Here is a 23,519-nt window from a genome sequence, read left to right as displayed (position 1 = left end):
TCAAACTGACTGGGAAGCAGCAAAATGGAAGCCTTCCTTGACTCATATCCAACCCTGCTTCTACTTAAGAAATTACACTGGAAGGGGACTTGCCTTATGCCAGGATGCTGTTTTCTGTTTGCTCAGGTGAAACTATAAACAAGGCTAAAAGTTAAACCTTCCTGTGCTGATCTTTAAAGTCACAGTCATTTTCAGGAGTGGACTGGTAGCGCAGGGTGAAGGAAGTCAGCCAGTATCCCCAAGGCGTTTGCAATGCTGATGGGATACAGTTTAACACCACGGGGTGCAAGGGAGCAATCCTGCTGCAGTTGTTCCTGGCTGAAGGAACAGTGAGGGGGCTTCTTCTAAAAACTGATTGCTAGAGGAGGATGTAAACAAGAGATTTCCAAATCTGCCTTTGAGGATCAGAGAACTGCTGTTTGCTCAAGTGCATTGCGCATGATTTCCTTGTGAAGGCCAGCTATTGACAGGTACAGTTCACATGTTGTAGTATAGTATGCCTTTGAAGGGATGTTCCTTTTTGCATTATTCCCACTTGGGCTGAGGAAACACCTTCCCATGAAGCAGTGAGTAGCATCTTTATCACCAGGGCTTATGCTTCAGAGAGAGTATGGTGGCCCTATGTCCGTGTCTATACCTCTGCCCTTACACAAAATCTCCAGAGATATGATTGAATTAGAGGGGGCAACTGTTGCAGATCTTGTGAAACAGAGTTTACTCAGTGTTTGCGACAGGTAACCTCTGGGTAAAAGTCAGTGAATTATTTTGGAAGGTCAAATAGTTTTCCACAGTCCAGCTCTTAAGGGGAGGACTGATAAGGCCTTTTTTGAATACACTGTATTATAATAGATGCAGCTGAGCTGTGCAAAGAGAATCGCAACGAAGGAGAAATCAACCCAGGTCCTTAGGAGGAAGGTTTCTGTTGATCTGTGAAAGGCCCGGATACACAGAACTCCCAGAGAACAGCAGAGCAGGTAGCTGAGGTCTGAAAGCAACGTAGTGAGGGCAAGACAGGCAGAGATTTAGATTTTTACATTTGGTTGTACACTTGGAACTGCTCTGAATTGAGTGAGAGTGTGACTGTGTAGAGCAACAGACTATTAAAATACCAAGAGACGATGCCGTCATGCTGGCTAGTGTCAATACGTGGTACATCCAGGGCAGGGAATGCTTGAAAAGCATGACCTGAAGTTGCCAAATCAGAACTAGCATCAGAAAATGTGCAAGGAGTTGACTAATACACGTGCTTTGACATCGATGTTTATTTATGGAAAATAGTTGAGAATACCAAATGCTTGAAAGAACACCCACGGTAGTACACAGCATGATCCTGGTAATTGGGGAGAGGGCGTGGTGGTGTGTGAAATTAGGACAGTCCCTTGGCAAAGCAGTTAGCAAATATTAAGGGACAGAAAAGGCAGAAGAAGCAGAATTGATTATGCATCAGCTATCCCACGTTTAAGAATGACAAATTACTTCAGCCATATTTTTATAAATCAAGCTGTTCTGTGAAGAATTTAGCTTTTTGGGTTCAAGGTTAATGCCCAAATGCCTTACTGAAATAAATGATAAAGTTAAAATAAGAAATAAGGTTGAGAGAGTTGGGAATCATGTATTGTGTATGTTTTCACTGTGAGCTGTTGCAAAAAGGTGTGAAAGAAAGGGAGATGCTGACTTTATCCAAACAGTTCACGGATGGAGGAAATTGGTGGTATTACCATAGGTGATATGGTCGGTTCATGGTTTTCCAGGTGAAAAGCAAGGGAACACTGTTGTCTAAAATTCCTTTGCACTTTTCTGGTAGAATTTAACATTGCAGTTCTTTTTAAATAGTACAACTTTATTGTTTTCTGTTTAGGTATCATACCAACATTAAAGGACTAATGAGCTGCCACTCTTTTCAGAGCTTGTGATCAGTGTCTTGCAAGTTGCTAGAGCGTCACGGAGTTTGGCATAGAGAAGGCTGGCCATTACCCCATACTGCAGACCTGCTTCAGGACCTGGTTTAGGTGCAGCCCGACCTCTCAGTGCAGTAGCTCCTGATTGGTTTGGACTGCAGGCTGTTGCCAACAGTCAGACTTTCTGGGACACTTTCTGCAATAGCCACATAAGTAACACAGCTGCAGGTCCCTCACAATGTCCTTTCTGCACTGACAGTCCACGCAGAACAGCTGCAGAACTAATGAGTTAATGACTCTTCTGGAGAGTCTCTATACCTTCTAAGAAAACACCGTGTGTATTTTTCTACTGTGAGGCTGGTAGCTTTTTTTTTGCCGCGAGTGTGGTCAAACACTGTCACAGGTTGCCCAGAGCGGTTGTGGAGTCTCCATCCTTGGAGATGCGCAAAACCCAACTGGATGTCTCCATGGACAACCTGCTGTAGCTGTCTCTGCTTGAAAAGTGGTAGGGGACCAGATGATCTCAAAAGGTCCCGTCCAACAAAAATGATTCTGTAAAACTTGTGCTTGGCTATGTGAGATCACTGCCACTTCAGTATCTCTCAACTGCCCTGTAGATTCATTCTGTTCTGTTCTTACTTGATTTGATTTTTCTAGATGTGTAGTGCTTTTTCGTTACCTGTTTAGATATTAATGTCTTTGCCAAAGGCAAAGTTATTTCTGACTTGTATTCTTGCTTGCAAGGATTGTAGATCATCTTCTGCCCAACCTTCCAAATCTTTATACTATCTTGGGGCTGGGAAGCACCAGCAATGGTGTCCTTTTAGGCTTTGGGTGAAACATGATTGAGAAGTCAGCTTACAGAGTTTCTTGCTCAAGCAGGTGAGGAGCTGAAGCTCTCAGTTGTCCTGTTGTTGCACATTTACCCAAAAAGTTTCCAGCAAAATTTCTGGGTTTTTTCTTGCCTTCCATGGGCTATTTTAGTGAAAATCAAAACCTCTTGGTCCCACAGAGTTGCTGTAGAGTATTTCCCTGTTCAGGCTGCAGGGCTCCGGACATTCTGTTTGGTGATACTTTATCTGGCCAATACTAATCAGAGTACCACAAGGTAACATTTCTTTTTCGTCTTTGTCAAGCACTGTTTGGCTTACATTGTCCTGTTGCTCCTCTATTCTGACAGGGCCTTGGCCATTTACTCATTGTGTGTTGGTAAGTTTTCTTGGGGAACAGAGAAATTGCATTCTCTTTTTCGTACCGTTAGGAATGTTGACCGCAGCATCACAATGTGTGTTACTGTCCTTGCTGCTCAAGGAGGCCTTCACCCTCCACAGTGCCTGATTTTACCCCTGTCATCGTTGCAGCATGAGCATGTGGGATCTTCCATGATGCCAGGCCTCTTCCATGAGGGTCACCATTTGAAAACAAGTCTTTCTTTCCAAATCCTCACCATGCGGTGGCATTCAGGCAAGCACACCTTGTTGTAGAACCAGTGGCCACTAGAGATTATAACCTTGGACCTCTCTTTTACTTGAGATCCCACCATGTGTTTACCCACTGTCTGCTGTAGGTGAAGTCCTCTGCTACTTATCAATACCAGCCTGAGCAACCCTTTTGGCCTGACTACAGGAGTTGCTCACCACTTCTGTTGGGCTTGATTATCTCTGCCTTATCTGTCCCTTCCGTGGATGAAGGAGTAAACAGGACTAAGTTTACCTTGAGGATCAGAAAATTTTCATTCCTTGAAGAAGGCTGCTGGGTGTCATGGAGAGTCCAAGGAACCACATCAGAGAGTAAACTTTTGCAGTAACAGATTCTTATATACATATTTATCTCTAAAATATGCAATAAGTATCAAGAAATACGGAAATTATGCCCAAAATTCATGGTGTACAGCAATAAGAAATGTGTGTATGTAGTTGGGTAGCATAGGGATAATAAATCAAATAGTATGAAAAAAGATAATAAGAAAAATAATTTTAAAGACAACTAATAGAGAATTACCCTACTAGGGATTAAAATCTTACCTATAACAAATTCAGAAACTGTTTCAGGGGTAGTTTGGCACATCTGCACAGGGAACTTCTGCATGAATACAGCTTCTATGTCAGAAGAATACCATTTTAGTGCCAAGCCTTCATTTTATTACCTTAATCACTACTGTAAAATTATCTTTAGTGACATAAATGTATATGATTGTACCATTTGAACGTAATTTTAACCTATTGGGCTTTTCTACTTTGCAGTCAAGCATTTTGAAACCAAGCCTAAGCTGCATTGGCAAAGTAGTTGTTGCAGATACACCTTCTCTCCAGTGGAGAAGGATGCTGGTTTAGTTGTATCTGCAAGTGTTTTGCTGTGTAGACAAGCCTTTTCATCACATATGTTAAAAAGCGAATGGAAATAAGATCTGTGTGCCTAATTAGCAACTTAATTATCCAGACAGCACGAACGGCCTTTGCTGGGTTTTCTGTGTTTCACACGCTTAAGCTATGTCTACGTTCGTGAGCAGTACGTTACCAGCAGATCAGTGGATGGAAGCAGTTGCTCAGGCCTATGCATCTCCAGCAAATATGGCTTGGGGATTTTACGCCATAAACAGCATGTGTTTTGGGGATCTTCCTTTGGGTTAGTTTTAATCTGGTCCCCCTGTCTGAGGGACCAGTTGTTGGTTTGGACTGTCTTCTTTAGGATTTGGGGAGTATTTGGTGTGTAGCTGGAATGGAGCTTCTAGGTCTGTTTGCTCAGAAATGTTTCTATGACCCAAAGCCACTCTGTGAACAACACTGACATGATAATTGCAATGGTTTAAGGCAGTATGGGGGCTTGTTTTAAAACCGCATTGCTATTATAAAGCAGGACTCTGAGACTCGTGTTCTTCGGAATCATTGGGAGAAAAAACGGGATGGTTTCTTGTCATTGAGCACGTCGATGGAAGAGCCTGTCACTTCTAGAAAAGCAGATGTTTTTACATATCTTCAATGCTTTTCTAATCCTTTGGAATACAGACAGAAAGAAATCTGCCTGCTCTCTCTGTGACTTTTTTTCCCCACCCTGCATTTGCTGTGGAGCGACATTCAGGTGAAATACTATCTGCGCTCTGTTTCCTATCTCTGAGGTCTTTAAGGTTAATCAAAACCCAACGGCTCTGTTAGAGCAGCTCTTGTAGAGCTTTTGAGGTGCTTGACTTGAGCTACCTCAGTGTCATTCTGCCTTTCCGACAGCAGCCTTAATTGCAGAAATAGTGAAGCAGTATCCCTGATTAAATCCGGTGGATTGTTTTCTCTAGCTTTCAGGCTGCTGCAGAGAGGGGTGTGGAAACCATCTTTACATGCCAAACCAGGCACTGTGCCTGCTCTAGATGCTCAACTGGGGCTGCGTGAGGCCCAGCAGCAGATGCTTTGAATTCAAAAGTGTTCTCCCTGTCCTTACCCACTTCTTGATAGGTCCCTCTGGGAGCACTCAGAGGGCTTGTGAGACTCGGACGGTGCAAAAGGATCTCTCACGAGGCGTGCACTTCAGATGCCTTCTGGTCCGCAGGCTTCCAAAAATTTGGGTGTGGCCACGGCATTCAGTTTCCTGTGCTGGGATTCTCCTTGGAGCAGCCTAACAGCCAGATTGTCAGTTAAAATGGCCAGGTTATTCTGGTGCTGAGCACTGTTTTCTGTTCATCCGCAGTGGCAATTTTGCCCTGGTGTGAGGCTGCGAGGCCCCATGTACTTGCCTTCGACCTCACTCAGCAGCCAGATACTCCTAAGTTCTCTTCAGTGTGTCATTGTCTTTGTAAATGCCTTCTTTTCAGTGTGACCGATCTCATTGCGTAGGACTGATTAATTTTATTCTGCAGTGCAGAGATCTTCTGCATATTGAGTAGTTGTGCAAGATGCAGCCTGGTCACAGGCATTGTAGTTTTTGAGTACCTGATTTTATTACAGCAGATAGCGAAGCAGGTCTGTGTTGCTTGTTCCCTGGTTACTGTCAGGGCTTGGACAGGTAAGGGTTTCCTAACAAAATAAGGGAAGGAAGGGGATCTTGCTTGTTTTTTTCTCATTTGCCAGTCCTAGTCTTTTCTTTTTGCATATGTGAGTTTTTCATGTGGAAGTGGTGCCTTAATTCTCTGTGATTCAGTTTCTGTTACTTTTGTAGACACATTTTATATGTTTCTGTAGTATTTTGCTAGGTTGATGTAACCAAGCTATTTGTAAAGGCTGGAAAGCAGGGTAAATTACTCTTGGCAGGTCTTTAGGCTATGACAGGGTGGCAGATTCAGGCACCTGATGTAGCTCTGATGTAGCCTCTCTGCTCAGCACTGCATTTTTCCATGTGGAAGAGTCCTATGGGTGTTTGAATGAACTGGCCTTTGGGCCACATGTTTTCTGTGTCAACTGTGGTGTCGCAGGATGGGGGAAGGACATGGGATGGATGAAAGAGGATTTAAAACATAATTTTTTTGAGGCTTTGTTGAATTCTTGCTCCTTTGCTCTTCTGCCTTGCCATGTGTGGGATCTATTATCAATTGCTTATCTTAAAGTCTTTAGTGGTCTTGGGAAATAAGAAGAGGAAATTATGCCATGCCAGGTCAGGTAGTTTTGCCTTTTACTCTTTGATTAGAAGATGATGATCAGCCTTTTGTTTTTATATGCATTAGTTCGTTCATTTATTACAGAAGCACTAGCAAGGTTAACCCAGTTGATTAAATCCTAGTTGGTTACTATTGGATAATGTAGTTATTTAAGCCTTACTTCCAGCATAGAATTTGTTTCCTTTCATATTCTAAACTCCTTGTTTCCAGCTGCGTTGACAAGTCCCTGAAGTCAGCTAGTTTGTCTGGCCAGAAATGAAACTTGCTAACTGCAAAGGAAAGAAAACTGTATGCTAGTCAGCTTTGCCAAGATACAGACACCATTTTCAAGTAAAGTTAGAAGATGATGAAAATAATTCTCATTTCATTTTCTAGTCCTGATGGATCCTCCATTTCTTTAGAGTGTTTGTACAGAAGTGAATTCAATATCCTCACAATACAAAATCTGTGATTAGCTGCTAAACCTGATACTGATGTCGACAGGCGAATAAAAAACAGGATAGCTGTAAAATGTATATTCTGTCTATAATGTAGAGTCTGAGAAATAGCTGCATCTTTCCAAATGCCGGTGAGAGCAATTGTATAGCTAGATGTCCACAACTGTGCATATAATTGAGACCCTGGCAGTGCCAAGTGCTCAAGCAAATTACGTCACTAAGCACTTGAGCTTTTCCTATGCAGTTATCTTTAAGGTTGAGCTGTGCCTTGCTGGTTGTTTTTGGCCGGCAGTGTACCATTGGTTTTGATTACCGGAATAAAAAGATACTTGACTGATGATTCTGGAATTAAGCCAAGTTTGTGATTAGAGAGGTCAGAGGTCCCTGCTGATGCGAGAGGCAGGCCTTAAAGAAACATGAGTGTTTGACATGGATAGATCCAGAGGATAATTTAGGCTGGCAGGGAGCACCTCTGGAGGTCTCCAGTACAACCTCCTGCTCCAAGCAGAAAGAAATAGATCAGGTTGCTCTGAGCCTTTTCCGGTGAAGTTCTGAATGATCTCCAAAGATGGAGATCCCACAGCATCTCTGGACCCCTGTTCAAGGGTTCGACCACCCTCGTGGTGAAAAAGAAAGGACACCTAATGGGAATTTCACATGTTGCTGCTCATGTCCGATGCCTCTCTGTGGACCTCTGAGAAACGTCAGGCTCCATCTTCTTGGCACTGTTCTGCTAGGTGGCTCCGACCAGCAGGTAGATCCCTCTCTGCTGCCTTCCTAAGGCCGAACAAATCCAGTTCTCTGACACTTTTGGCGAATGTCACGTTCTCCTTTTCCCTCAACCATCCTGGTGGCTGCTGATGGACTCGCACTATTATGTCAGTGTTGGTCTAGTACCGCAGAGGAAATCGTAGAATCATAGAAGTACGAGAATCGGTAAGGTAACAGTTATAAGAGTAACAATAATTGCGATGAGATTTATGATAATCTATGCAGAAGAAGTTTCTTCAGTGTTTTGGGTGGACTGTTAGCAATGAGACAGCTCATCTGTGGAGATGAATCACAAAATAAATTTGGCATAAATTTAAAAGCTTAAATTCTTGAACTCCTTTGGGGAGAAGAGTCGTTATTTGTTTTCTGCAGGTAAAAATTCAGGAAATACAGAGTCTGCTAGCAAAAAAAACCCAAACCAAGACACTTCAAATTGCAACAATAATGTCACATATTTCTTTCTTACTATTTATTTGATTAGTTTCATTGCTGTATTGAAAATACGTTAGGAATATTTAAGAATTTAAACGAGTAAAAGATTGGAATGAATATTGGTTTCTAGCAGTTGGAAATTGATCCATGTGGAAAAATACACTCAAAAAAGGATCATAAACTAATTTTTTAACTGCTGCGTAATGAAAGTTTTTCATGTAATGAAAGTTCTTAAGTATTAATATGGGGTTTTAATTTGTTTCTCTAGAAGGTGATGAATATCTATCCTAGGGTGGGTCTTCCAGATACTTGAAGTTATTTTTATACATGAGGACATGGCCATTGACTGTAATTTTTAAGTTCCTTCAGAACAAGGATGGTGAAGACCATTTCAGTAACCGAAATATTTTGTCTCTTACACGGTGTTATATGGGAGTTTATTACATTTATTTTATTTTAAAAGCAGCAGTAGAAAGAATATTCTTCTATGGGTGAATGTTAAAGCATTGCCTTAACTAAATGGTTGGGAAAATGAATGCATGTGAAACAAAATAAAGCACGTGTTCTCTGAAATTTTTCTCAGGTCGGCGTTCGTGAAATCATGCTGACTTATTCCTCCAACCTATGTTAGTTAACAGGCCAAAACTCTTTATAATCTCTTGCTCTGTTCCTTTACTTTGTTGGAAGATAACTGCTTTGTTTTAGTAATAAAGAAATACAGACATAGGACTTATTTTCCAAAGTATGAGCTTGTGATCTTCTGTAATATCAGAGTAGCTGTTCAGCAAAGGAGCAAGTGTGATCTGGCGGTTAGTGCAGTAAAGTGGTTGTGAGGCTCCCCATGCTAACTATACCTTGGAAAAACTTTTTACCTTTTCTTACTTTTCTGGGTTAAAATACGCTTTGCTTCTCTCTCTGCTATGATCTTCATGCTCAAGGAGGGCATGTGTGAGGAAGGAGGGCTATTTCCTTCTGCCTTAAAGGAAAGTATGACAGTCCCGTCATCCTGGCTGCACAGCAGGTTATTAAGGTGATTGTTCTTGTGGGCTTCATAATTCTGATCAGCCTCAGGACCGATCTGCAGGAATCCCAAAGTCACGCCTGACTGTCGGCCTCCATCTGCTACTTCTGCATGGCACGAACTCCTCTGAGAGAGCAAACAGTTGTAACCTGCTGCCTCCTTTAGTTGAAAAATGAATAAAAGCCTCGGAAACCCAGAGGGGTTGATGCTGCAAGCATTTATCCCATTTATATGACCAGCTGGCTGTACATACCCCACCTCTAAATGTGGCCTGCTGTTATATTCCTTTCTTCTCATGCAGGAATTGGCAGTCTTCCCTCTCCCCCTTTCTTCTTCCTTTCCTGGTGTTGCTTGTGTTGCAGAATAGCGCATGGGAGAGCTGTTCCAGGGAGCGCCTCAATTCCTAAAACCGACAGGTCAGGTTGGAGCTCATTTTAGGCTGGAAAGGAGGATTCAGTATCAAATCAAGTCAGTTTGGGGATGTGGTCATCAAGAACTGTGAGTCAGTTCATCATTTTCAAAAATGAAAGTAAACAGAAACATGTTGTCAGCCTAAACATGCATGTAATTCTCAAAGACAATAAATTAAAAATTTAAATGCTTTTTCTTCCTGTAAGATTTTTGTGATCCAGAAAACCATTATGTTGTGGAAGAAAGTGATTTTAAAAAAAAAAAAAAAAAAAAAAAAGTCTCAGGAATATACTCAAAATCAGAAGAGCATGGATGTGTCTTAAGTCACAATCAAGCGTATTGGACACTAACACTGCTGTTCGCTGAAATGATTGATTTAGCTGGCCAGGCTCTCCCTGTCAGAGGATTGGTTTTTAATGTTCTTGTCTGTCGTTTTACAGCAATAAAAAGCACATGGTGTCCTGCCTATCAGTGCTTTGCAATTATTTAAAACAATAAAAGCCAGTAAAAATTGGAGCAATTTACCATACAGTAGCTCTCCTTGCCAGTTGAAACAGTCATTGTTTTGGCTGTTACCTCAATATCCATCTCCTGGTGTTCTGAAAGGCAAAGCAAAGTGGGACTCACAGTGCGTCTGTAAGTAAGCCAGGCTGTGAATTTCTACGGACTTAAAGGAGTTAGGTCTGGGATGAGAGTGGACCTGCGCTGGCCTGTCCATCGTCTCTGAGACCTCTGTAGACTGCCAGTTTGCTGAAGGACACCGGTATCACAAGTTCCTAAAGAAACATAACCGGTTCTTTCTGAGGTTATCCAGATATGTTGACCTGGTAGCTACAAATCTGGCTTTGAGGCTGCCTTCACATCGATTGGCAGGCAGCGTAGCCATCCATATTGGGACCCATGGCAGGAAGGTGTGTAGGACAGTTGAGGTTTGCCGGCCGTCCCTTCTTGGTAATGCCCATGCCAGGACGTGTGCTATAACCAGACAGTGTCTCAAGTTCCCTCAGAAAACCAAAGACCTGTATGTCAAAATCAACACTGAATTTGCAATGAATTTGCAGATGGTAGGAAACCAGTGGCACCCAGCACTCATGGGCACACACAGGATGTGGGCTTGGTATGTGAGAAAAAGGGTCAAGCAATAGTGTGCGGGCTGTCCTGATGTATGCTGAAGAGGATGCTTTCCTGATCTCTGAATATCTTTTCCTGAAATATGGTGGCTTGTGGCATTCCTTGATGGTTTCACCGCGGTCTTGCACGCTCAGTCCTGAAACTGGACGATGTCCTTAAGTCTGTGCCAGAGACATGAAGGATCTGCAGCCACATAACCTTCCTGCTTATCTAACCAGATAGAGGTGGATACTAGGATTGATTAGTTGGTTGGTTGGTTTTAAGTGTTTTCTTCCTAAGGGAGTAAGGAGTAGCCAAGGCCTCTGTCCCTCCAGTTCTGGTTGCCAGCAGCTCTGTTATCTCCTTGTGGTAGGAGAGAGTGTGTGGGTGTTCTGTTATGGGATGCTGCGGGGCCCTGGAGGACAGGCTCTTGATGCTCTTACCAAGAGACCTCGGATGGAGCTCCATATTCCACAGCTGTAGGTACTGCTCTGGTCAAAGCTCTGGTTCTCCAGTGAGAAAGCTGCTTTTTGTCTCCTCCTGCCCTCCAGGTCCCTACTCTATCACATCTTGCTGTCCCCAGCGGTTTTTGATACCCCAGGATTATGGTGTACACAATGAGAGCAAAAGCAGGGTCCCAAGGGTGCTACAGGCAGTGCAATTACCGAGTACTGTATATGTTCCTGTTCTTCCTTTTTTTATTTTAAAACTGGGAAGTATCAAACAATAATCTTTGGTTTAAAAACTAATTAAAATCACAATTGCCCGAGTGCTACAAAGAACTACAGGGCAAAGCTGTGCAATGATGCTCACTATTTTCCGTGTTTAGAAACCCCACCAGGAATCAAATGTTTGTCGTTGTGGTGTGCATCAACCTTTACTCTGTTATCAGTAAGTCTGCTATTAGAGGCACACATGCATCCCCTTTTGTTAATACAGAGAGCACACCATCACAGATCCATTATGGGTCAGGATCTGAAGCCACAGCCTCCACTCTCTCTGCTTTTTTTTCTTTTTTTTTTTTTTTTTTTTCTTAAGATAGGTCCTGCCTGGTGCCATGTGAAGAAATGTAGATGTTGCAGCAGCGCTTTTGTACCACAGAGAACAAACCTAGAGGAGTAGCTGAGTGTTGCGGGGGGGCTGGTTGGTTTTGGTTTTCTCTGAGTAGATGTAGTTTGTATTTCTAACACTATGACAGTACGCAACATGAAATTGCCTGGGTTTGTTTCCTTCTTTTATTATGAAATTCCTTTAACATTTCAGTGGAGTTTTTTCTTAAGGATCTTTCTTTTACAGATGGTTCTGACTGTTAAAATCAGAGTTTGTCCACATTGAAGTAGTGTTAGTTTAGCCGTTTCAGGGTAAGCAATGCTCATAGGCAAGTGTAGTGATGGTGTGTAAAAGTCAGCATTTACTGAGTAAAGTTGGTGTAATTTGATACTGTCCTGCATGACATCCTCATCTGTAAATTGGAGAAACGTGGATTTGATGGGTGGATCACTCAATGAATAAGGAATTGGCTGGATGGCCACGTTCAAGGAGTTGTGGTCAATGGCTCGATGTCCAAGTGGTGACTAGTGACAAGTGCTATTCCTCAGGGGTCGGTATTGGGACCGGTGCTGTGTAACATCTTTGTTGGGGACGTGCACAATGGAATTGAGCTTGCCGACGACACCAAGCTGTGTGGTGCAGTCGACACACTGGAGGGAAGAGATGCCATCCAGAGGGACTTGAACAGGCTTGAGAGATGGGCCTGTGGGAACCTTCAACAAGGCCAAGTGCAAGGTCCTGCACCTGGGTCATGGCAATCCCAAGGCCAAATACAGGCTGGGCAGAGAATGGCTTGAGGGCAGCTCTGAGAAGGACTGGGCCAGAAATGTGTGTTCACAGCCCTGAAAGCCAACCGCATCCTGGGCCGCATCAAAAGAAGCGTGGCCAGCAGGTCAAGGGAGGTGATTCTGCCCCTCTGCTCCGCTCTTGTGAGACCCCACCTGGAGTACTGTGTCCAGCTCTGGAGCCCACAACATAAGAAGGACACGGACCTGTTGGAGTGAATCCAGAGGAGGGCCACAAAGATGATCAGAGGGCTGGAGCACCTCTGCTATGAGGACAGGCTGAGAGAGTTGGGGTTGTTCAGCCTGGAGAAGAGAAGGCTCCAGGGAGACCTCATTGCAGCTTTCCAGTACCTAAAGGGGGCCTACAGGAAACATGGAGAGGGACTCTTTTTTTGGCAAGTGAAGTGATACGATAAAGGGTAGCGGTTTTAAACTGAAAGAGGGGAAATTTAGATTAGATATTAGGAAGAAATTCTTCATTCTGAGGGCCGTGAGGCACTGGAACAGGTTGCCCAGGGAAGTTGTGGATGCGCCATCCCTGGAAGTGTTCAAGGCCAGGCTGGATGGGGCTTTGGGCAGCTTGGTCTAGTGGGAGGTGTCCCTGCCCAGGGCAGGGGGGTTGGAACTGGATGATCTTTAAGGTCCCTTCTGTGATTCTAATGAGCTTAAGCATGCTGCCAGTGAACCTGTGAAACCATGTGGTCATGTGTGCTACCCGTGGTTTAGTTCAGGGATGGTGGTGGCTGTGGTGGTGTTGCTTGCACCTAGTGGTTTGTCATACTGTCACTTGTGTCCTGTGTCACTTTGAGAATTCGAGGATCCTTGACACCGATTTCCACTCATGGCTATTTCACAGGCAGTTTTCTTGCATGTCAGTACTCTCCTGAGCTATGAGACTGGGAAGCAGAAACAAAATCAGTCTGTTCCGCAAAACTCCCTGCCTGAGGCCACTCATGGTTACAAGCCCTTGATCAGAAAACATTTTTCTAAAAATCGCGATCACAGAGTTGTTATCTTATGTTCCATTCTATATGTTTCTGTTTCTTTTCAGGGAAGGATCATGTTTGCAGATTTATTGGCTGTGGAAGGAATGAAAAATTTAATTATGTTGTCATGCAGCTTCAGGTGAGTTCTGTGCTTCCCCTCTGCCATGGAGATTGCATTATAGCAAAGGATTTACAGTGAGAGAATAAGGCCAAGCACTGGTATAGAGACTTTGTTGTACATGGAAAGTGGGTGGAATGGGAGACAGTGAGAAGGGGTGGTGTTGCTGTGATATCCCTTGGGGTAGCTCCAGTTGTCAAGATGCACTAAGATATTTCATAGCTCTGCTTTTCTCTTTTAAGACGGCTTTCTGACAATTTTCTGGGAAAGCACTCAATTCAGATTGCCTGCAAGAGCTACCCACAGTATCGTGCAGCAGTGGCAGCTGTTTGAAATATCTCCTGCTGAGCTCTGTGATGCAGTGTTCAAAATGCATCTTGTATCAGAGCTCAGAGTGTGGTGGGAGCCAGTGGTGTCACAGCAGCAGCACAGTCCTCTCTATGAAAGGGAGTGATCTCTGGCTCCCCCATCTCTACCAAGCTCAGCAGCAGGTTGGCTTCTGCTGTGAAAGTGTTTTCTCCCGTTTGAACACTGCTGATATTAAGTCAATATGGGTAGATACTTGGGCAGCTAGCACATGGTGACTGTACTGCTAGACAGCCAGCTGCTCCCATCAGAGTTAGCCACCTGAAGCCTTACATGGGTGTCTACGCAAGCCACAATAACCGCAGGAGCTGCAGGGACCTCTGCATGGTTCGGCATGGAACTTCACCAAGAAAGCATATATAGTTCGATCTTCAGAGCCCAAATATGGTCATTCTGTCATGTAAACAGCTTTTCATGAAAGCAGCTTTTTTTTTACAGCATACAGTCACAGGAGAAAGAGTTGGAGGGGAGCAAGTGGGAAGAGATATCTGAGTCAAAAACACATGGAAGAAAGGCCTTTAAGGAGAGGGAGGTTGTCCCTGGCTCGAGGGGAATGTTTTTCAAACTAAAGGTGCTTCTTTCTGACACAGTTGCCTTGGAAGCTGGTCTGTTCCAGCACCTGACATAAGCGTTGACAGGGAGCTTGTCCTATCTCTCTGGCTGTTTGTACGATCAGAGCTTTGCTGGGCAAAGCACTGTATGAGTAGACAATACAATACAAACCGACCCTTCCCCTGGAGAGCTTACTGCCCGCGTCATGTTTCTTTATGTATAATTTGGGTGATAGAACGTGCTGAACGAAAGTGAGAAGATTGAAGCACTAAGTAATGGGAAGTAAACTGCTGCATAAACTGGAAGGTTATTTTTAATTAGTGAACGAAGTAAAATTGGCACCAGCAGACCCCGGTGCTTCTTTAAAATAAACTTCTGATTCTTTTGAAGTGTAGTTCTGCTTTGCAAGGCAGATGTATAAAACCAGTAAATTCCCGGTTGCTTGGGTTTGCCTTTTACGCGCTGTTGGCATCCCTGGTGCTGTTACAGAGAGAAAAACCTTTTGCTTTCTAAACAACCCTGGTTATTGCTGCTGTTGCAGCGTGAGTGTGAATACAATTCTTGAAAGGGCTGATCTGGAGCTAATGGAAGAACAAAGTTTCTAATCCCCCAATCCTGTCCTTAACAAGCCTGACGAAGATGACTATACCTTGGAAAAAAACTTCTCTGTGTAGAATCTCTTACTTTCTAGCCTGTTCTTGACTATGTAGCTGAGCTTGTAGAGTAGGCAGAGCTAAAAATCATTTAATTATTTGCAAATTAAGACTTCAATACTTAAAGCGTTAGTTAGCTTTGCACTATCACTCTTCAGGCTAAAATTCTCCTTCAGCTTCAAGGTCTGCGGAGACATGGTTTATCATGTGTCCCTCTGACTGTCATGTATTGCAGAATCCCTTTCTCTTCAGTCACTGGGTCTGAGGCTTCCACTCTAAGCTTTGCAACTCATTGCATCTGCTCTGTTTCTTAGCCAGCCTGATGGTGTTTATTTGGAAAATAACGCTCATTTTCTGTCTTTTCCTGGGGGCAGTACTGCATATTCACATGCCTTGGGTTGTTTCTGCAGAGCAGGCGCCTGAGACCATCTCCCAGAACAGCTTGGGGAAAATTATGGCACATTTCAGTGTGCGGCTCTGAAAAAAATCTGCCTTTGCCTATTACTATTGGATAAGAGAGTTCGTGTCCAAGGAACCACTTTACAGTGGAAAGAAAGATCTGCTGTCAGTTCAGTAACTCAGATCTTTCAGGACAGTGATGACAAATCTGTGCTGCCTCTAGTAAACTCTCACAGGAATTAAAAAAGATAAGCACTGGAGAAGTAGCTTAGTCTTATTTTGTTCACGCTAAGGAGCAAACCTGGGCCAGTTGCTGCGGTTTGGCTGTCTCTGTATTAGCTGACCAACGTCAAGCGTGGTTGTTCGAGGGACCAGAGCCCTGGAGTGAAACATGGGTCAAAGCAACTTGAGAGTAGTCATACACTGAAAGAGCCAGTTGCAGTTGGCCCTTTAATGTCTGTAAATAACTTGAGAACTGGAAACGGGTGGACGAATAAATGGCATTTCACTGGTTTGGAGAGCCATCTGTGCTTTCTCATCAAATGTTTGGAATCTTTTATATATCTTCTGTTGCGAATTTTGTTTGAGTGCATCTGGATTATAAGTAATATAAGTATGTATGTCTTTGCAGAAGCAGAAACAGGAGATTCTATAGTATAATGATAATTAGCATGTCCCGGTAACTTTTGTTTTTGATGCATGTTCTCTGAAACAGAGGACTCTTATGCATAATGTTTTCGATCGGTTGATAAATGCATTAGTTCTGTGGATTAGAGGGGTACAGTGCCATAGAATATACTCGTTTTAACACCTTCTTTCTCTTTACAAATCTGAAGAGGTATAGACAAAACTGAGATGACAGAGATCAAAGAATACTGTAATTCTTCTGGTGTTTAGTCTGTCCTTTCTTTTTTTTTTTTTTTTTGCTAAATTGTCTTTATTTTCATGTACAGCTGATAGACATTTTTGCCCAAGAACTGTAATTAACTAGAGTTAAATTACCAATTTTTTTAACAAGTATTTTTTAAGTCAGTGGAAAAATCCTCTCCTATTTTGAGTATGATTCTCTTGATAGGCAGCTTGCCCCATTGTGGTGTTGCCACAACAATGCTGACTTAAGCTTGAGCCAGACAGTTGGGTGCTAGAGAGTTTCTTATGAAACTGCTCCTGTGAGCTGTAATATATAGTGGCTTCATGACCTGCTTATCATTTTTGTACTGCTTTAATCTTTAGATGGCTCAGAGAACAGTCAAAGGTTGTTCTTAAATCAGCTTCTATATAGTCTGGTTTTAAGAGTGAGGAGATGCTGGGCCCACGCAGTCCGAGGCACTGCTGTCCACGCTGTGCCTGTTTCTCAAATAGTACATCAGCTGACTTGCCAAGATAACAGTCTGATATCTTCTTATCAGCAAATACATCACTTAAAAGGAAGTATTGGAAAATCATATACAAGAAATAAAGCAGACAGAAGGTGAGCACCTGTCTGATTAGCATTTCTGCTTTTTGGGGGATGCATGTTAGAACTTGCAGCTGTGAAATGCTATGCTTTAATGTCACGGTTTAAATGTTTTATTGGTTGTTTCAGGGCCGAAATCTTGCAGATCTCAGAAGGAGTCAGCCTCGAGGGACTTTCACGCTGAGCACAACGCTGCGATTAGGCAAACAAATTCTGGAATCAATAGAAGCCATTCACTCTGTGGGATTCCTTCATCGTGACATCAAGCCTGTATGTTGTTTTGGAAATTTTTCTTTTGGTTGTATGTCTCTCTGTTCTGCTTGAGTCAATAAAGGTAGTCTGAATATGGGCAGATCTCAAAGGAGGGATTTAGGCCTCCATGCGCACTCCCACTCTCTGATACATTGGCTATTTTCTGTAAGTACAGAATATTAATATAGTATTGTCATTCCTTTAAGGGCAGAGCAAACTAGATTTTATGAGCAGAGGCTACTTCATGGTGGGTTAGTAGCTGTCAGTCATACTTGCACCAGTCAAGATCACATGGCAAAACAATCTAATTTTGAACCATTTGGAATCCAACCAATTATTACTATAAAAGGGATTCAGAAAGTATGTCTTGCTCTATGACCCATCACTTGAATAAATGCTATTTCATGTTTTGACTTAGCTAAATAATCCTCTTAATCTTTTCTGAGCAATTTCCAAAAAGTTGGAGTACAGTTTCCAGTGTCAGAAACACAGTCACAGTGTTGGTCATCTGCCTAGGTGACACACAGTAATTCCAAGTCTCACTGTAGGAGTCAGTCTTTTTCCTGTAGCTCTTCACTACTTGACCTGAACACTTGTTTCTCCACTGTACCTGAGACCATCTTGATTCCAGCAAAATCATTTGCTACTTTTAAAATTAGCTGGTTTTGGCTGATCAGATTCAGCTGAAAATCAGTCACTAATGTGACTGGCCACAAATCCTTTGGCAGCCATCCATTAGGGTAAAGGATAAAACTTTAAGATGGGGGTTTAAAAAGAGCTGTTCCATTTGCTTGTTGTCAGTTTATTTACTAAGAAGCAAACCTAGTGGTTTTTAGATGTCTGAATGTTCGGATAAATTTAGGTAATGCAATACAGTGGATGGAGATTCTGGGAGTTAGGGCAGAATAACGCATGCTAGCAGCTGAACCATGAACAGAAGTGTTTGTCTACAATAACTCCATCCTGTTATGCAAGTGATGGAGCTCTCGTTGCAGAGCTAGTGGTGTTAAATGCAGCTCTTCCTCATAGCAGCTGAAATTTAGATAAGCTAATGTGAATTTTAGTTATTTTGAGACTCCACAGTTACTTATCTGCAAAGTGAACTTAACATTGCAGTGATTCTCTAATCATGATGTTTAAGATGCATCTTAAAATTGTTCTTTTGACTTATGTTTCCACCAGAGGCACGTGTGTCTATATGGGAAAGTTTTGTTAACAAATGGCCACTCTTACCCAAGTTGCTGGTATCAAATTGATTTTTTTTTCTTTCTTTGTCTAGTCCAATTTTGCCATGGGCCGCTTACCTTCAACATACAGGAAGTGCTACATGTTAGACTTTGGTCTGGCCCGTCAGTATACCAACACTACTGGTGAAGTCCGGCCAGTAAGTAAATTTTAAGTATTTTTTTTCCACTTTTGCAACTGCTTAGGCATGGAAAGGTTTTGTGATTTTGTTTGTTTTGTGATTGTTATGCTTGGTCATTATATTGCACTGCATTTTTGCAAGGTGAGAAGCAGCAGGTGACTTCAGCTGAGTTGGGAATCTAAGAAGGGATGCTTGCTTTTGTCTTACAAGGTGTGTGCTTTTTTATTTATTGTTTTTTTTCCCTTTAGGATAATCATGTTTTCCATAGGCTTGGAATACTTACTGAGTACATTATGGCCAAGCAAAGAGGGTGAGCCCGGTGCTGGCCATGTAACTTCTGTAGTCCCAGAGGACTGGTCTAGTTCGGTTCTCTGTGATCTGAGGAACCAGTTTGGTGCATTCTTAAAGCTTTTTCTGAAAAAAATGCTAGAAGTTAGAGGCTGACCTGATCTCAGAGGCTGGGCTTACTGTGAACTGCAACTGGTAATGCTGTACTCAACCTTGCCTGGCTTTGGTTTTATGTATATTGCCCCCTGTCCAGATTTCTTAGCAGGAATATTTCAGTGTGCCTGCTTGGAGGGGAGGTAAGGGCAGGAGGCCTAACTTGCGCCACGTGACGTGTGTGTTATCTCCAGTCCTCTTACCACCACTGTGTTTTCTGGGGTCACTCATAAGGATGCACGAAGCTTCAGATGCTCTAGGTATCAGTCAGAGCATTCCCAGATTTATTTTGGAACACAGCTCAAGCCGGGAGGGCTCAGACAGTCTCTCTGTTTATCATCCTAGGCTTATACCTTTTGGTCTGCACATCTTTTCGATCTGCAAGATAATTGTTGTTCCAGAACATCTTGACAACGTGAGAGCTAAATTCAGAGACTCTGTAGTGCAGGATATGGCTGGGGAGTGGGAAGAAAGCAAAGATCAGTGAGCAGATTTTATCAACACAGCTGGAGGATTTTTCTCTATTTTTTCTTCTATTTTTTCTTCTTTTTTTATAAGTATTTTCAGTTGGACATTGCGAGCCTTTTCTATTTAGCCGTAGATGGGAGCAGCTCCAAAGGTTGGAGTCTTAGTCTTAAAAAGAAACACACTATGTGTACTGGTCTTCCTTGTCAAAGCTGTTTAGTTTGGGGATAACCCTTTTTCCATACTGCCCTTTTCAAAATACAGCCCCACTCCTTTCCTCTTTCTGCATTCAGAATTCAAGATCATTATGGATTGAAATTGGTATTTGGTTTTTTGCAAAATTTATTTCTTCATTGCCTCAGTGAAGCGACTATGTTTTATATCTGTACTTCAAATACCATTGTTTGAACACTGTTCTTTCTTTACAATTGAAAAAACTATTTTTTCCAGATGTCTCTTCTTTTGGATCCTCTCTTTTCTTCCTTTCTCCCACTAATTTAAAATTACTTTGCTGTTATTTTGCTACATCATTAGAGAATACTCCCAGGCCCTGTTTTTGAAAACAGCACTACATCCAGCCTCGACATTTTTCAGAGCAAAAGATTTCTTCAGCTGTGTGTCACAAGCTGTGTCCTGCTTGGGATGGTGTGGGTGAGGATGGGCTTTTTTAGGATGCACGACTCTGAGAAGGTTGGTCTTAATTCTGGTCATTCTGATGGATGGTTGTTGCTTGCCACAGATGGGTCTTGTGAAAGGACTTATGACACATAATCTTTTCCTGAAAAAAGACATGGGGATCCCCAGAGGGGTGGGAGTATGCTCTGCTGAGAGCGGCAAAAAGTCTCAGTTTGTTTGGGATGTGGGAGGATCATATGGGGTAGAGTCTCATATACCTAATGTACCTATTCTCCCATGCCACTCTTCAGGTGGTGAAGCTTTTTGACAAAAATGATTCAATACAAAATACATAAATATTTAGTTCATAGAATCATAGGGTTGGAAGGGACCTCTGGAGATCATCTAGTCCAACCCCCCTGCCAGAGCAGGGTCACCCAGAGCAGGTTGCACAGGAACGCGTCCAGGCGGGTTTTGAATGTCTCCAGAGACGGAGACTCCACCACCTCTCTCGGCAGCCTGTGCCAGTGCTCTGCCACCCTCCAAGGAAAGAAGTTCCTCCTCATGTTGAGATGGAACTTCCTATGCTCAAGTTTGTGCCCATTACCTCTTGTCCTGTCACTGGGCACCACTGAAAAGAGCCTGGCCCCATCCTCCTGACACCCACCCTTTAAGCATTTATAAGTGTTGATAAGGTCCCCCCTCAGCCATTTTTTTTCCAGACTGAAGAGACCCAAATCTCTCAGCCTTTCTTCATAAGAGAGGTGTTCCAGTCCCCTCATCATCTTGGTAGCCCTCTGCTGTCCCCTCTCCAGCAGTTCCCTGTCCTTCTTGAACTGGGGAGCCCAGAACTGGACACAGTACTCCAGATGCGGCCTCACCAGGGCAGAGTAGAGGGGGAGGATGACCTGCCTCGACCTGCTGGCCACACTCTTCTTGATGCACCCCAGGATGCCACTGGCCTTTTTGGCTGCAGGGGCACATTGCTGGCTCATGGTCATCGTGTTGTCCACCAGGACTCCCAGGTCTCTTTCCACCAAGCTGCTCTCCAGCAGGTCAGCACCCAACCTGTACTGGTGCATGGGGTTATTCCACCCCAGGTGCAGCACCCTGCACTTGCCCGTGTTGAATTTCATAAGGTTTCCCTCTGCCCAACTCTCCAGCCTGTCCAGGTCTCTCTGTATGGCGGCACAGCCTTCCGGTGTGTCAGCCACCCCCCCCAGCTTTGTGTCATCGGCAAACTTGCTGAGGGTGCACTCTATCCCCTCATCCAGGTCATTGATGAATATATTGAAGAATATGTTCAGTCCCTTTTAACGTTATGCTATAGTCACCAGGCTGTTTGATCCTTTTATGTCTCTGCTGCCTGATGCCACTGTTGAGTCGCACTTAAAGGGCTGAGACATTTGCCCGGCGAAGCATGGTGTGATTGCTGCCCAAATAATGCACTGACGATTAGGAAAGAGATGGGGGTGAAGGACAGAATGAAGCCAAGTGAAACGAGATTTATTTTTTTTTTGTAGGTTTTTTTTTCTTCTTTTAATTAAGAACTTAATCTTTTATTTCACCAAAGGGATTGTTTCTAGCCGGTAAGGTAGATTCTTCTATCTCCATTCTCTTTCAGTACCTTTATCCATGAAGAACACAATTCCCAGATTTATAATGTGATCATCCTGAGCTTAGTCTTTTTGTGATTCGGTTCTGAGGTACAATACACAGGATAGGTAGGGGAAGGAGCTCACTTTCTCTTTTGCTGGAAGCATGTCTGAATTTTGCTTTCAGTCATATTCATTTATTAAGAGATGATTTCTGCTCAAGTAGGTTCTGTGCAGTTTTCCTACAGTTTCAGAACCATTGTCATACTTTATGAATAATACCATTAAAAGTGTTTGCTGTTTTCACATCCTCTGAGATTCATAACCTCAATCTTGCTTGTCAGCTTTTCAGAAAGATTCTGAATGACTTGCTGGTAATACAGATAATCGCCCTGGCCTTTAGGATGCTGTGGCTTTGTTTCGGTTTTTTAACTTACCTTTTGCCTTTTTATTTTTGGTCACTTTTCTATTTTGAAAACACCTTTGATTTTGAAAAAGAGAAAAGCCAGTGGTTCTGTGGAGCAAGATCCTCTAGAAAGCTGTGTTGGCACTGAATGTATGTATTTATCTTTTTACGTGCAATTCACTGACGCCAAAGAGTATGAATATTTTTTATATGAAAAGGCAAGGAGCTCCTTAGTAGGCAGATAAGATAGGCTGTCATTTAAAAGGTCTCGTTCTGATTTTCTAGAGATTGATTAAAGCTCTGAGGTGGGATCATTTCTATTGTCCATGGTCTTCATTGAGCATTAATTCCTCCGTCGTCAGCTGTCACCACTCTGGCTTTACAGACTCTCTTTCAAGGGCCACCACAGTAGCTTTTACCTAGGGAGCTGTTACTCTGCTAAGCTTCTGATGAGTACTATTTATTTGGTTTGTATATTTTTATAGAGCATAGCTAGTTGAAAGTTCAGCTTGATTGCTTGGCGTTTATAAAGTTACGGGCCACTTGGCTTAGGTAAATGTAAATTTTTTCAGAATATGAATTTTTTCTGTGCTTCTAGGAAAACAAAACTGATCTGCCTTATGTGGGATGCTAATAATTAGACAAATGCTACTCATTGGGGAAAAGCTGTTGTTGCCGAGACTTGCTTTCATGAGAATGGTCTCACCTCTCTACCACGAGCCTCTTGACAGATGTTGTAAAATTTCCTGGATTCTGGAGTCTCCTACAGTCTGTAGGAACTCACATTGCACTATAAAGACACAAGATGGTTGGAGCCAGAAGGTGTGTAAGGAAGCATCGGCAACAATTTTCCCTCTGTTAGCAATCAGTGGAACTCAGCTGTTCTCAGCAGTCTCATTACTTGATACTGAGGGTTGCAGAAGTCAGTTTTTGATAGTTACTCCTTTGGACAGGTAGAGCAGATGTGCATCAGCCATGTAGCCATTTGGTGCCCGTTGTGTGTTGAGAACTGCTTAGGGCCTGGCTGAAGGCTGCTACTTTGACTACCATCAGCATTTCTGTCATTTGGATCAGGGTCAACATCCTGGCTAGCAGGAGGGACTCTGGCTATTACGATAAACAGGACAGACTGCTAGTGCAAAAAAATGTCCAGAGGATTTTGTTTTCAAACACTTGTGAGGACAGGGAAATGAAGGAAAAGACAGGCAGCTTGACAAAATTGCTGGAGGCGATGCTCATTTCTTTACTGCTGCTCCCTGCCTCTCCAAGCCCCACTCTCTCCTGTTTGAAAGGTAGCACACACTGGATAAGATCTGTGATCTGTATTCAGCATGGTATGTTTGAACTGGGATTTC

At 43.0% G+C, this 23,519-nt stretch overlaps 1 protein-coding gene across 2 annotated transcripts in view; it reads left to right on the top strand.

Moving 5' to 3' along the window:
- The window catches only part of TTBK1 (tau tubulin kinase 1), a 119,937-nt gene that overhangs the window by 27,773 nt on the left and 68,645 nt on the right, over nucleotides 1–23,519 (top strand). For both annotated transcript variants that reach the window (XM_063328019.1, XM_063328018.1), the window contains 3 exons: nucleotides 13,546–13,619; nucleotides 17,154–17,294; nucleotides 18,556–18,660. In XM_063328019.1, the coding sequence (XP_063184089.1) occupies nucleotides 13,546–13,619; nucleotides 17,154–17,294; nucleotides 18,556–18,660 (320 nt within the window). The remainder of the gene's footprint in view (nucleotides 1–13,545; nucleotides 13,620–17,153; nucleotides 17,295–18,555; nucleotides 18,661–23,519) is intronic.

This window comes from Chroicocephalus ridibundus, chromosome 3 (genome assembly GCF_963924245.1).
Source record: "Chroicocephalus ridibundus chromosome 3, bChrRid1.1, whole genome shotgun sequence".
Taxonomy (NCBI): Eukaryota; Metazoa; Chordata; class Aves; order Charadriiformes; family Laridae; genus Chroicocephalus; species Chroicocephalus ridibundus.
This window is presented reverse-complemented; position numbering and strand designations above follow the sequence as displayed.